The 15414-nt window shown below is 41.6% G+C and overlaps 2 protein-coding genes across 2 annotated transcripts; both read left to right on the top strand.

Annotated features, from left to right (window-relative positions):
• Window positions 1-378: 378 nt before the first annotated feature.
• mrpl53 (mitochondrial ribosomal protein L53) lies at window positions 379-3542 on the top strand. Its single transcript, XM_040020636.1, has 3 exons — window positions 379-510; window positions 1900-2012; window positions 3351-3542. The coding sequence occupies exons 1-3, from the start codon at window positions 416-418 to the stop codon at window positions 3467-3469; spliced, it is 327 nt and encodes a 108-aa protein (XP_039876570.1). The 5' UTR covers window positions 379-415; the 3' UTR covers window positions 3470-3542.
• Window positions 3543-5352: 1810 nt separating this feature from the next.
• On the top strand, window positions 5353-6702 carry fabp4a (fatty acid binding protein 4a). The gene is made up of 4 exons (XM_040020635.1): window positions 5353-5510; window positions 5675-5850; window positions 5955-6056; window positions 6429-6702. Exons 1-4 carry the CDS (start codon window positions 5438-5440, stop codon window positions 6480-6482), a joined length of 405 nt encoding a protein of 134 aa, XP_039876569.1. The 5' UTR covers window positions 5353-5437; the 3' UTR covers window positions 6483-6702.
• Window positions 6703-15414: the final 8712 nt, after the last annotated feature.

The raw sequence follows: 15414 nt of genomic DNA, 5'->3' as shown, positions 1-15414 counted from the left end.
TACACCAATAATTTACTCTGTAAAGTCACAGGAAACGCTGATATTAAACAGACAGTGCCTAACTAAGTAGACAATGCATAACTTCACAAGTTAATGCATAATATCCTAGAGGGGAAAACATTTGTTGGTGTGTCCCTGCTTTGCTTATAAATGATCTTATGAATGATCTTTTGATCTGTAGCAGAAGACTGCAAGGATAGGAAAACACCTGCTTTAATAACTATGAAGCTAAAAAAAATCATGATCACCTCCCATTCTTTATTAAATAACAGCTCCATGTCGTGTTTAATAATAATTACCTTTGTATGGACCTGTTAGTGAGGCAGCTACTGGAATCCTTAATCCTGTGGCGCCCTCTCGTGGCCCATGTGAGAAACCCCATTCTGGCGAGGTTAGAGGTCATTAAATCAAAAACATGGCGGCTCCCAGCAAAGCGACCGTGGTATTGAAGGCTGTGAAGAAAATAACTGTTCAGTTTTGTCCGTTCGAGTCCAATGTCCGGTCCACACGGTAAGAAAGGCGCGTTTGACGCTGCTGTTGTGTCGGAGAGCCGTTCGGTGTGCCTGAAAGGCGGGTAACGGTCGTAATTTGACAATAAGGCTGTTGGCGACAGCCAGCAGCCGCCAACCGCAACGTCATTTCATGTTTTATGTAGCGTATAGCTCGTTGATGCTTGTCGGAATAGACTGTGGTTATGCTGGCTTTCATGCTTAGTAAAGACACCCTTAAAACATTCAACATTTGGTTTATGTTAGTTGAAGAAACCCTCCGTAAATTCATAGCAACACTATATGACATGCTGCACGAAGTCTCGTCTAAACTCTTTTAATGGAAGGTTTAAAAGTACGTTTTGCTTGAAGTAATCTCAGCACTTGCGTTTGTTTTGTTATCTAGATTGCACATGACATTATACGGTCATTATACACCGGCCACTTTATTATTGGGTAGTGATTTTCCACGTTTCCGTGTGTTTTTATGTTTCTCTGTGTTTATACTGTGCAAATGTCACTGCAGAAATTGAGAAATTCAGAGCATGCAATGTTTTCCCAACCTGCTGTGTGAATATTAGCCTCAGTTTCCTGTTGTTAGCTAACTTGAATCCCAGAGCGGTCTTCTGCTGCCAAAGTCCCACCGACTTCAAGGTTTGACACACTGTGTTCAGACATGCTCTTCTGCATCTGCATGGTGGTAATGAGTGGTTGTTTCATCTACTCTTGACTACCTGTTAGCTTGAAGCAGTGTCACCATTCTATTCTGATCTATGACCTCAAAAAGGCATTTTAACCCAGATGACTGCGGCTGGATATTTTCTCCCAGAGGTGGTTGTGCTGGAAATTCCCAGCAGATCAGCAGTTTGTGAAGTACTCAGATAATAACCATACCATGCTCAAAGTCACTCGGTTGATGCTTGGTTTGAACTTCATCAGGCCGTCTTGACCACTTGTCTACACACCCAGTTTAGATACTTGTGTTAACAAGCATTTGAAGAGGTGTAACTTTTAAAGTGACCTTAGAGTGTACATTACTGCCTAAATCAACGGTTCACAAGTATTTTGAGAAAATGTACAAAATGTCAAAGCTAACGGGAAATCTTTATTACTGATGTTTAAACACTATTTTAATGTGTAGATTTCAAGCTTATTTCATCTAACTTCAAAGCAGCTTGCCGGTTTGGTGTCAACCTTACTTTGAATCTGTAGAGTAACTAGGGATTACTGCTGTACAATCAGTGCAATGGAGCTAAGTGTGTCATACTCGATGTCCCCACTGTGGAAATACTCACATCTACTACAGCATCTCGAGTTGTGCTAACATACCATACTATAAGAAATGTACTTAGTCACTTTAATGTGTTATAAGGTAAATCTAAAAAAGCTTTTTTTTTTTCCTGTCCCACAGGGAGTTTCTGACCTTAGTGGGTTCAGAGAAGGCCAGAGCTACCAACATGAACTGTGAGGTGATACCAGTGGTGAAACATGACAAGTCTGAGCCCGTAGTGGATATCACTTATGGTAAGTATGACGTGAGCACATTAGAATGAGTGGGGGAGGCAGAGTTTGGTCCATGAGTTGTTTTTTTTCTCTAGTTTTATCTTATCCACCACAGTGGATTTTAAATTAAACAATCAAGATGTCACTCGAGGGGTTTAACAAAATGATTGCATTAACTCTGTAGAAATTACAGGTATTTTTATACACAGTCCACTATTTTCACTTGTTGAAGAGGAATAAAATGTGATTCATGTAGTTTTATAGGTGGGGAGGCCTGCTAACTTGTTATTTCACGACATCTTAAGGAGATCAATCTGGAGACGGTTGTTGAGCTGTCAGTATGAGGTCCAGTTACATGCTCATATCATTACACTTCAAGACTTAATGGGAGTGTTCTCATGGGTGGAGTTATTTTGGATGAGATCGTTGCCGTCGTTCCCTCAGCTGTCTGAAGTGATGTGTAGTTTCATAACTGGCTCGTCTAGCACTTATGAAATGTTAATAATGCCTACAAAAGTAGCTGTCTGACTTTTGTAACCTGCTGCTAAGACAGAATATGTCATTTTATACAGGTGTGTTCATTTTCCGTCAAGAACTTGTATTTGTGCATAAAGTCTTTCTCAATGTGGGGTTAAGGTGGTGTCCAATTCATGCTGTCTCCACCACTCTCTCACAGTTTGAGCCTGGTGGCTCCATCTTATGCATCTTCCCTGTCAGGGAAGAATTTTTTTCATAGAAAAATTTGGCCATTCATTTTTTTCAGAGATGTCAGCTGATCTCGGTTTGTGGTCAGAAATTGTTGCCTAACGTCAACCTGACCAGCTGAAGTAATCCCTGATCATAACGCCGCCCGCACAGAGTTTTACAGTAGGCATCACTTCATCCATCACTCTGGAGCACCAGATCATAACTACAATCACCTCCAGGCACAACAATGATAAGGCAACTAAGACGTTCACTTTAACCTTTGACTCAAGACAGTCGTAACCTGTTTTAATTTTCTCTCTTATTGGTTATGTTTTTAAAAAGCCCATTCCAGATATGTTACGGGAGACAAAGATGATAAAAAAAAATTCTAAAAACTCAAAAATAGGATAAAGTCCTGGAAATGGTGCATATGTGCAGTTCATACACTCAGAAACATATGACCCAGTCTTGGAATTTCATACAATTAGCATCACTCACGCAGTGAGTCAGGCTTTTACAAAGCTGGAGATGTCTGCCACAGGTCAGCAGAGCCGCAGCGTGTCTTACTCGACTTTTGTGCAGAGTGAACTTTTGAACATTTCCTTTCTGTACTCCTTAAGCATGTTGTTCTTATGAGTCATCTCATTGTGTTTTTGTCCTTCTTTTCCGCAGTAGACGGAGAGAAGCTGCTGATGAAGGGAGCAAATTTGACCAGCAGTGAGATGCTGAGTGCTTTTCAATCCCGCTGCGTCGCCAAGGACCCGCAGGCAAAAGTTGGAGAGAAGAAATAATCATGAGCTTGGCAGATGTGTATTTATCTGTGAATATTGTTGAACATGTACAGTAAAACTATTCCATTTCATACACATGGTGTTGACTGGCTTTAATCTAAAATGTTGTGTTGGTTAAATATTTAATAGTCAAATTCTTTTGTGCCCTTTTAACTAAACCATAAAAAATAAAGAGAACTGTATCGTTTTTGTCATATGGCCAAATAGTTTCTCTCAGCTGGGTTATTTCCCAACAACATTCGCCGGATCAATTAAAATGCTTTAACTGCTAAAAAAAAAAAAGGTGCTGCGATCAGTACGGGGTCACGGTGTGTCCTTGTATAATGTGTAATTTTCCTGATAAAGGAGACCATTCCAGTGTTTGAGAGAGCGTCATGCAAGCTCCAACCTTTGACACAGCAAAGCTGTCATTTGGCACAGAGTTTTACATCCAGCCCATCTGAAAAGGAGAAAAAAGCCTTTCACCCAGTCACAGATAAGTGAAATCCTGCCCTTTCACATAGTCAACCTCTGTCCCGTTACCATCTGTGACTTAATGTTTTATTAATGGATCATTATTGCATCCACACACTTATTTTTTGGCAGGTTTCCTGAAAAGAACTGAAACATAAATGACTTCAAATGACTTTTCTTTAACTGACAAGCAAAATGATGGTAGGAGACCAAATTTATTGTGACTGTGTGCAACTGTGTCGATCTCGTTGCCTTTGAAATTGTTGCTTCGAAGATGAGGACCGGGTCTCCGACCTCGCGGCGTCCCTTGCTGTCTAGTTGTTTCAAGACAGGCTGCCTCCGACCAGGAAACCTATGCAGTTGCCTTGTAATCAGTAAGCAGAGGTGCAGCATGATCAGCTGGTTGCTGCAACTACCTTAAATAGGTCACTGGGTGTGAAAAAACTGCAAAAACCAGTCAGTCACTGATTTTTTTCTAATCACATTCAAGCCTGTAGTTAAAATTACACATTACAGTTTTGCCAGTCTTTAACAAGACACAAGGATCCAAAGTGAATTTAACTGAAGTAAAGGTCATCACAATATCAACAGAGCCCCTGTTTGTATTTCCTCAAAATGAAATTGGTCAGCAAACTAATAATAAACTCAATTTGACTTAATGTTCACCTACAAAGGCCTAATAATAATAATAATTCTATTGTGCTGGAGCCTTTCCCAGCTGTCACAGGGCAAGAAGGATGTGATGGATTTGAACTCAGGACCTTCTTGCGTTGAGAGCACAGTGTTAACCACCATGCCACCGTTATTTTTACCATGATACTGTCATGGTAAAAGTGTTGTTCCAGCAGATCCCAGGAACAACATCTTAGATCTCGATCCAGAAGAGCGCAGTCCTAGGAACAGCAAAGATACTGCGCAGGACCCTCAAACTCCGAGGCCTCTGGTAGACGACCTGAGCTTGAAGGATACTGCCTGCAGGGGTGAAAGGGGGGATTAAGCCTAAAACTAGGAGGGCAATTTTTCACCTGTTAAGAGGAATGGCTTCTTATCAGCAGATCACTACAGAATGACGGCTCATAGCAAAGCTGAAAACAAATATGTCATTTTTGGCCTGTTTGGCCCGCCATATAAAGTGACATCTATGGAACCAGAGAAACACTTAATATTAAACTGTAACAGAGAAAAATATTGTTTATGCTGTATAAAATTACCGTGTTTGAAGATTAATTTTGATAAATACACATGTAGCTTAGAATATAAAACTATTGCCACGACTATGTCACGGATTAAAATAAATAAGTGGGGGAAAAGGGAAAAACTCACAAGAGGAGGGATTTCAACAATTCGTTATATGACGTTGCAGGCTGTGATTGGCTCCTATCGCGTTGCTGAAAAAAAGGACTGTCCCTTTAAAACGGCCACACTCTGCTCCCACACTGGAAGAGTGCTGAACCCAGAGTCGCTGCACACTTTGTTGTTGAGGATAAAGAGGAAAAATTTTTCAAGGATTGCAAAATGGTCGAGAAATTTGTTGGAACATGGAAGATGATTTCCAGTGACAATTTTGACGACTACATGAAAGCAATCGGTAAGAACGTCTGTGGTTGGAGCTAAATTTAGGGGGGAAAACATTTTAATCTTAATTGTAATTAATTTTATTGTTTCAAGTTTTCACAATAGTGTTTTTTTTAACGTTTTAATTAAAAAGCGTCTCTACATCTGACACATTTCCTGACACCTCGCGCTCTGCAGGTGTGGGATTTGCAACCCGGCAGGTGGGCAACCGGACCAAGCCCAATTTAATAGTGACGATGGACGACGAAGGGACTATATGCCTGAAGTCTCAGAGCACCTTCAAAACCACCGAAATCAAGTTCAAACTCAACGAACCTTTTGATGAGACGACCGCAGACGACAGAAAGACCAGGGTTAGAAAGACAGAACAAGCATTTACACAGCTTGACTTTTAGATGATTGATTATTGATTTAATCTGTGCTGGACGTGACCACTTGTCTGTTTTGTGCCCTGCAGACCGTGGTGACTCTGGAGAACGGCAAACTTGTGCAGAAACAGAGCTGGGATGGCAAAGAAACTAATATCGAGAGAGAGATCACAGATGGGAAATTGATAGCGGTGTGACTTTTTTTTTTTTTTTTTTTTTTAAATCTTCAAACTATGTGTTTAGAAGTTCTACGTAAAGTTATTTTACTTTTCCCCTGTTCTATATGTTATATAGTAGATTTAGTATGTTAATGTGTGTTAAAATGTACTGTTTATACTCAATGATCCTGTTAGGATGATAAGAAAAAAGGTATTTGTCTTAAAGTGAGGAGTTTTACAGGAAATAAAAACATCACAACATACCTGAGGAAGATTTATATAATTTTTTTTAATAAATAAGTCTGGCAGTGACTTCTTATATGATTGTATGCTCTGCGTGATGTTTGCCAGAGTTGATGCACATGCAGATTTCTTCTAATCACCTGACGTCTCCTTTCCACACAGAAATGCATCATGGGAGACGTGATCGCAGTGAGGACATACGTAAAGGAGGCATGATGGAGGGAGTTTTTCTCTTCTTCAATTTTCAGCCCACTCGTTGGATGCACTGCTGGATGACAGGCTCAGTTCAATGAGCGCAATACCAAACTAAAGTACCGGCGTACTCTGCTTTTCTTATTCGCTGTGTTGATAAAAATCTTCCGTGCCTGTGTTCTCCAACATGATGCATTTGGTTTCATTTGGAATTGTTGTGGTGATTTGAATAAAAATGAATGAATGAAAAAACTGTCGCGTGTGCCTCTGAGTTTGTCAAATGTTGGTCAGCAAGTGAGTTCGCCTCGTGCGTTTTGGATAATATCTTGATTTAATTGTGACCTACTTGAAAGCATTCCATCCACTGGGCCGTGCTGAGGAATGTCTTAATAATTTTTTAAAAAAGTGCTCTAATGGGAACATGCCTCCTAATCTGGCAGTCTGACTTTAATGGGATCCCATTCATGGTGATTACAGCAGTAATTCTACATGCAGTGGCTTCTTAAATCTGCGTCGCTTTATGTAGTTCTCTTTGTTCTTCTTCGTTAAGGTCAGAAGACAAAAACAAGATTTGAACATACCACCCCCACTTAAAGTTCAATCAGGAAGCAATCCTGCCTTTCTCATGCTGTATGTGTGTTGGCAGGGACTCTTTGAGGCATGTGAACTCATTTTTAGAAGTATCGAGAGGTCAGTTGGGGAACTATGGCCCCTTTTCCGTTTTGGGAGGTTGAACATTTCCCATTGCACATGTACTGGCAGCTGTACATGAACATGGAGTACATGGAAAACACAAAACATTACGGGTCTTCCCAACAGGCGCTCCCACCCTTTGGCCACTTGTCAAGTTTTTGTATGTTGGGGAGATTGTTCGAGAGCCGACCGCCACTTTCCCATGACAGGAAAGGGAGACGATAGAACTGATTGGCTCTAATGGTCAAAACAGCTGAACCAGGTGGAACTGCAGCCCAGTGCTCTCGTTCCCTTCAGCCTGGACAATAGAACTGACAGCAGCCAAGGACGCACAGTGTCTGAACGTCTGGGAGACTGCCAAGAGAAGGGTAGTATCACAGTGGACAGCTAGCAAAGGTCAAGTGGAGTTGTGTTGGTGTGTTAAGAGCTTTTTTTAAACATTGTTTTCCTTTTTTAAAAAGAGGAAAGCATAAATCTACCAGAGCAACTGCAAAACAGCATCCAGCACGAGTCTGAATGAATTGTCTGAGGTTCAAATTTACACTTAACTTGTTTTCAGTACAGAAAAAAAAGAAACTCTTCATCAAACAGCTTACATTGTATTGACATCAGGTTTCCTCTTAAGCCCCTCGGATCACTGTACAAGTTTTTTTGTTTGTGTTTTTGGTCATTTAATAGCAAGCAAGTTTGTCAGGAAATTGATGCCTTTTGCTTTTGGGGGGATACTCCCACTGGGTTTAAATCTGGGACTCTCCACCATTTGACCTTAGAACTGAAGAAGCTTCTCGGATGAGAGATGAAACGTCTTCAAGCAACTTAAAGAAGTCCAGACGCTTTTCTTTCCAAGCTCCTTAGACTACGATGACCTGGATGACTGAGAACCTTCACAGACACGCCACTGAATTAAACCGGTTCTTTCAATTTATGAATTCATTTTTTAAAATGCAAGTTTTCACTGAAACATGTAGGGCTTCAGCTAGCTGCAACGGTTATTGTAAATATGGTGGAAGCACCATAAACAGGATAATATGTGCCTCGTACCTTCAAAACTAGAAGCAACAAAGGCCTAACGGGGAGTTTCAAATTACAAATGATGGATTTTATTTTGTCTTTGTTGAACATCATAAAAGAAGATCTGGGCTAAAAGAAAAAAAACATCAGATCTCTGTGGGTTTCCTGGACTGTCTGGCACGGACGGTAATGTGAAGAATGCCAGGAAGCAACTCTCCAGAAGTATAATTACATCTTTTGTCCATTTTGATAAATGAGGGTTTAGTGCAACAAAAATAGCCAACAACACAAATGACGCAACACAGTTAGACAGCAATAAATCCTTCAAAACATTCTTTCTTTTATTGTATTAGTGCAGACTGGTGGCACACTGGAGGAGTGCCACGCACTATTGTTGATTGCATTAAGGTGTGCGGACTCGAGACGGGTCAAGTGAGTGGGCAGGAAGGCTAGAAAAAGGCTACATAGATGCTGGTACTTTTTTTTATGCCTTCTCACTTGGCTTTTTTGTAGCACTTTGCCTTATTGATCTTAAAATTGAGCTATCACTGTTTCAGACTTTCAACAGTAACCCAGCGATTCCTCAAACTTGCATCATCTTTGCTGTTATAAACAAAAAAAGCCTGATTGAATTCACCTGAGGAGTTGCTGCTTTTATATCTTCTTCATGTGAATACTATTTAAAGCGGCGCATTCTGTGAGAACATTATTAAAAAAGTGCGTTTTCAGAGTCACAGAAGGCAGAACACATCTGCTATGGATTGACTTACAGGTGCACCGCTTGTTATCTGCACCATTTTTGTTTGGATAACTGCAGGGACTGGAGAGTGGATCTCCACCTCTTTGTTTTTATCTCTCACATCTTTCCCCAAATGAAAATGAGAATCTCATTCTGCAACTCGACCCGGTGGAAGGTGTACGCAGATACAGACACAGTGCAGGCGTAAACATGAACTCAGTGAATGAAGCAGAGATTCCAGCTGACCATCTGAAATAATAGTGTTTCAGCCCACGGCCAAGCAGGACAGAAAGGGAGGTGTTCCACTGAAGAGGAAAGGTCCTGATCTTGCAGCTGCCTACTGCTGACAGAGGTGAACCTTGCAGCAACGCGGAGCAATTAGGAAACTGCTCAGGAAGGAGGAAGATAGTTGGAAGCCCACAGAGAGAGTGGACTGGCAGTGAAGGAAGTAAAGAAAAAGAACCTAAGGAAAAAGGTCAATGTGGCATATACTGTATGTCGTGTTGCTGAAAGTGACTCATGCACTAAACAAACACTGTGACACTGCTTGTGCGTGTATGCTTCACCCAGTGTGCGCTCTCATACACGAGAGACAAAGGTAACTTGTTGACATTGGGGTTGTTTTGTGTTAAGAAAGATTGTCTTGGACTTTAAGAGAATGAACTCACATCCTCTGTATAACATCTGGAAAGCTCCACTTGACTTCTGACGCTGACACCCTTCCTCTGTCTGTCCTTCACTTTTAAACACAGCACTCTGAGACATAAACACCTTTTATGTCCAAGCAAACCCATGGGATCAAAGATACAGTACATGATATGGCCTACAGTATGAGTTCGTACTTGCTAAACGCGCTGACGTATAGGGATGCTAAGGGATGTGGAATCGCACGAAGTACGAGCTGCAATCTGCAAAACGGGGAGCAGATTCAGCTGCTTGTTTGTTTTCCTGTGTGTTTTAATATCTGAAGCAGTGTGAAGATAAGGAGGATTAGACAGATAACAGTTCTAAAAAAAGCAAAAGATCATTTTGTTTTCCTTTAATGTCTTTGCACGACTTCGATGTCTGAATTTAAGAGAAGAAATCAGCAACGAGAAAGAGGAAGTTCCAAGGAAAAGAAAGACAGGTGACCTGACTAAATGCCCCATCACCTCCAAAAGCCTTCTGTTCATTTCCCCCATCACAAGCTGCACATCGAAAATAGAGGGACTGCTCCTTAATGTGCTTTTTTAAATGGCAAAGCATTTGACATTGACTTGTTTCATTCTGGCAGCTTTCTCGCTGCTGCTCCTTGTTGAGTCTGACTGCATTGTTTTCAGGAAACCTGAGGTAAAAACAGAATGAGCAGGCTATCTCTGTTGCACCTGGAGGGCGGGGATGGCCTTGAGGTCGACATCCACCTGCTTTTCAAGGGTAACTCCTGTGAACGGCGCCTCCTTGCTGGCTAAAAACCTTGACTACACGATCCCCTCCCTGTACATCTTCTCCATGGGATTTATACATGTAGCCTACACTGGCTTGTTTCCAGGGCAACCAAACAGCTGAGCAGAAATATGTCCGTTGAGGCCCCTCGGAGCTGTCGGGGAGGCTGGCTGCCATGCAACGAGGCTTTTTTTCCACTGAAACTCGCAAGCTCTGATTTCTTCAACAAGTGTGAGAATGTTATGCAAGCTGTTCTGTCTAGGCGCACAGGCTATCATCTCTCCAGAGACTGCGGCAGAGACGCTTGGATTAAACTCAAAAATCTTTAAAATACCAGATCTTTTCACACAGCATGTCTTTGATTTTAATTCTGAATCTGACAATCATAAGGAGTTCATACTTTGTTAGGTATGCCAGTTCAATCGCTCATTAACATTAATATCTAATCAGCCAATCGCATGGCAGCTCCTCAATGGATTTAGGCACATAGACATGGTCAAGGCGACCAGCTGAAGTTCAAACTTCACATAAGAATGATGAAGAAAAGTGATTTACGTGATTTTCAAAGAGGGATGGTTGTTGGTGACAAGTTGAATAAGTATGAGCATTTCACAAACTGCTGATCTGCTGGATATTCCTGCGCAGCCGACTTTAGAGTTCACAGAGAGAAAAAAGAGAAACTAGTGAGTGACAGCTCTCAGGGCCAGGAACTCAAAATAACCTCTCATTACAATCAGGGTATGCAGAAGAGCATCTGTGAATGCACAACACATTGAACCTTGCAGCAGATGGCCACACTGAGGCTACAGTTTGCACAGCCTCACCAAAATCGCACGACAGAAGGTTGGAAAAATGTTGAGCTAAATTTCCACTGCAACATTTGAATGGCGAGGTCAGAAGCCACATGAAAATATAAATCCATCCTGCCTCGTATCAACAATTCAGGCTTTTGGTGGCACACTTTGCACTCATCTTCTGATGACTGCTTCCAGCAGAATGGACTCCTCCGAAGCTGCTGCTTTCAGGACCTTGTTGAATCGATGTCATGAAGAATTAAGGCATACTACTAGAGAACAGAGAGGCTTAGCTAATCCAATACTGTTGACTAAGTTCAGTAATTTAGTTATGATATATTTTTGATTTTGACAGGTTCAGTTATTCATACTTAGTCTCAGTCTTTCTGAAAGGAAACAGACTGTCTATATTCTCACTGTTTAATCTTTAAATTATATACTTCTTTAAGATGATGCTGTTACACTGCTTTATATTTAGAGGCAGCTCAAAATATAACTTCTGACGGGCCTCTGTACTGTATACGAGGAAACACTATTACACCCTTGAGAACACAACAAATAATCTATGTTTTTCTAGTCATCTCAACAGGAGTTCCTGTCCGAGTTTACCTCAGAATAACAGCCCCATGAGTGATTGTACAGCTGAAAGGAGGAAGGATGGTGGAAATCTTTAAAGCGAGACTATGCAATCCAGTCTCTACACAATGGGTACCCCTGGGAACACTGCAGCTCAGACCTCAAGCTCTATAGAAATGTAATTACCTGCCTACTATTTTGTCTATTTTTGTGATCAAAGACATATAAATGAATGGAAAGCCAACTTTCCTGATGGCCTACTTTAGAAAAAGTCAATAAACAGAAGTGGCTGTATTTTCTGCTCTGAATCCTCCACCAGTTGTCACAGTTTTTGGCTTATCCACTCGAAAGACTACTGTGTGACAGGACATGTGATCTATAATCTGGAGGGGGTGATCCAGAGAGGGGGGAGCGAGGACTAACAAGTGTGGGACCACAATGAGCCAGATGGGAAGAACCATTTCAGGTCCACACGAGGCTTTCTTCACGCTGCGACCTCTGAGAGCACTCAGTGACTTTACAACACGCAGAGCAGTTTATTTTATGGCCACAGCATGAAGAGCTTAAGCGGAACTTCTGTGAGGGAAAACCAACTTCAAACGCCAAAAGAGTACACAATCCAACCGGCAAAAACAAAAGATGTATACACTATACATACAGAGGAAGTCGCTGAATAAAGAAATACGTTTGCAGAAATTAGAAAGCTTAATGAAAACAAAGCAAACATCAAACCAATGCTTCAACATCATCATTGGTATAATTTACCAGCCTGACGATTTGAGCAGCAGACATTCCAGTCTGAAAACTGATTGCTTTCTTCCAGAACAGATATTTGCCCCGTTGTTGCAGACAATACAGCAGGCTCTCCGTCGCACTGCTTACAATAGCAAAAATGTGTGAATCTAAGTGGCTAGAGCAGCGGATAAGTGATGCACGGGGACGCACTGACCTTCTGCTGCAGGTGGCACGGCCGAACGGAGCTGATATTTTAAAGGTCAGGCTATGCGGTTTGTCTGACGAAGATTCAACAGTTTCACTGTTTTTTAATCCAACCATTTAACTTCAGGAAAAAGCAGAGGAGGTTAAAATACGAGACCGACGCTCAGAATTTAACATTTCAGACATTGATTTTATTCCTTTGAGTTTAGCAGAGTTTGTGTATGTTTGCATCTTTATCATCTCTTAAGAGGATTTATTATCACACTGGCTGCGTTTGTGTCAGTTTGCCTTATTACTCCTAGTAAGTACATTCAGTATGTGATGCTAGATTTCATCAGTGACAGAATGCAGGTAGTTTAGACTTTCATAGGAAAGCTTTGCTAAAAGCAAAACAAAACAATAGGTCATCAGGAAAGTTGGCTTGATGGACACATTGCAACGTGCTGTAGGCAACAGGCACTTCCCCACAATGCTGCGGAGAGATAACGGCAGCCTCTGATAGGCGGGAGGAAAACGGAAGCCATTAGTCACAGACTGACCTTTCTCTAAGTGGACTGTAAACAGCTCCTTCTGCACCATAAACGCAAACCTTTCAAGCAAGACTTATTTAACATCCATCCAAAAAGCTCATTTATAAAAACAGCACAGTTGCTTTTTTATTTCACGTGTAACATCTACACACTCTATTCTATTCTATTCTATTCTACTCCGAGGCCTGTGGGTTTACAGCTGTTTGAGTTAAAGTCCATGTGAAACTCACTGGGAAACAGCTTGGCCGCCTTCCCTGCAATGCACAGCTGCACATTAAACAAACATGCACTCTGTGCCGGTCAACTCTTTTGTTTTAGCTGTTTGCCTCATCAGGCACTTTTGATTATGAAAAAGTGAAATGGAGCATGTGACTGTAAGTCTGGATCGAGACACCGGTGTAATGAAATAAGAGTGGGTGGCGGTGGCGGTGAAGATTACAAGTGAGATATTGCAAAACGTCTATTGAGGGTTTTTGCTCTGATTTTAGAATTCGTCATCATTTTGTCTGCTGAGCCAGCAGCGCTTCATTACACTGGAGGAAACAGACATTTTATAATGATATCTGATTAACTCAAATATTGATTTAGAGCCATAAAAATGACAATATTTGTTCTTTGAGGCAAATATAAAGGCGATTTAAGTGACTTTGAACGTGATATGGTTCCTGGTGCCAGACAGGATTGTGCAAAGATCCCAGAAACTGATGATCTGCTGGGATTTTCCCACAAAACCTTCTGTAAGGTTGGCCGGGAATGGTCTGAAAATATCCAGTGAGCAGCAGTTCTCTGGGAGAAAATGCCTCGTTCATGCCAGAGGTCAGAGGAGAGCAGTCAGACTGCTTGGTGGTGATAGGAGGATAACAGTAATTCAAACTGAAACTGAGGCTACAGTTCACATGGGCTCACCAAAATTGAGCAACACAAGATTGAAAAAATGTCGCTTCGTCTGATGAGTCTTGATTTCTGCTGTGACATTCAGATTATAGGGTCAGAATGTGGATCCATCCGGCCTTGTATCAGTAGTTCAAGCTGCTGGAGGATATTTTCTTGGCACACTTTCTGGACTTAGAGCGCTAATATTGACTCTTTTTTTGTATCTACGAGTTTCTGATGGAAACATCTGGATCTTGAGACCTTAAATGCTCCACTATGTACACCACCAAGTGTTGATTTTGTCTGGCTGGTGCTGAGCAGAAAGGACTCAGTTAGATGAAAGTGGTGAGAGTAAACCACGACAGCAACCTACTAGCTTTCTCCATTGGGCGCATGCAAGCTGCAACATCTGCAATTTCTGCAGGAATTCTACTCTTTGACGTTCCACCGTAACTAAATGCAATGTGTAGATCAAACACTGATTAGAGCACATTTAAAATGAGCACCCCCCCCCCCATAAAAAACAAACAAAACAAACAAAAACCAATGAAGGTGTGGAATGAATGAATATGAACAAAGTGCCGTAAGGAATGAGCGAGGAAAAACAAAACAAAACAGGGGAGTGTGATATGTAAAAGGGAAGAGGAAGGGGAGGTTTGTTACTGTTACGTGAGCTAACCTCTCACCTCCTCACCGCTGTGTACTAACAGTGGGAGAAAGGTGAATACAGGCCGGGACATTAAAGCTGCAGGAAACTGCAGAGAATTAGGCGAGGGAAGCGATGAGAAGGAGGACGATGATGAGAGGGAATTTGCTCGAAACTGAAGCTGGTGGGAGAGCGGTTGTGCTCTCGTTCTCCCCTTGGGTGTTCCTGTCAAGGCTCTGGGGAAGCAGACATAATTTACTTAATTGGTTCTCACTGATACATATAAGACTAAGAGGGGATTTTTTTCTCCCCTGTTCTTTGGGGCAAAGGTGGCAAGGACTTCCCTCTGCTGCCTCAGCAGATGAAGTTGTTCCTCTTCAGCGCTCTCGCTTTTTGAAGTTTCGACTGCACAAACATATATTTAGTACGATAAAATTGCTCATTTTCTTCAAAAAGAGTCTTTGATCCCTGCATGAAATTAGGGAAGGATATTAAAGGCATTAATCTGATTTGAAGCTGTGAGAACTGACTTTAAACTACATGAAACATTAAATGCCACGTGGATTTTGGCCAGTCTGAGTAATGTATACACAAATCACATGCTGCACTCTCTCCACCCTCTAAAAACAATACGGGTGACCCCTTACCCCACATTCTCTGGATGACTGAATGCCTGAAATCGCAGACGCACTCCAAATCTAACCTTTGTGTCCAGTAAGAACTTAAAGCAGTG

The sequence above is a fragment of the Simochromis diagramma genome, unplaced genomic scaffold (genome assembly GCF_900408965.1).
Source record: "Simochromis diagramma unplaced genomic scaffold, fSimDia1.1 OVJJ01000753.1, whole genome shotgun sequence".
Taxonomy (NCBI): Eukaryota; Metazoa; Chordata; class Actinopteri; order Cichliformes; family Cichlidae; genus Simochromis; species Simochromis diagramma.
Note: the sequence above shows the minus strand (reverse complement) of the source record. Positions and strands in the feature narration are given on the sequence as shown.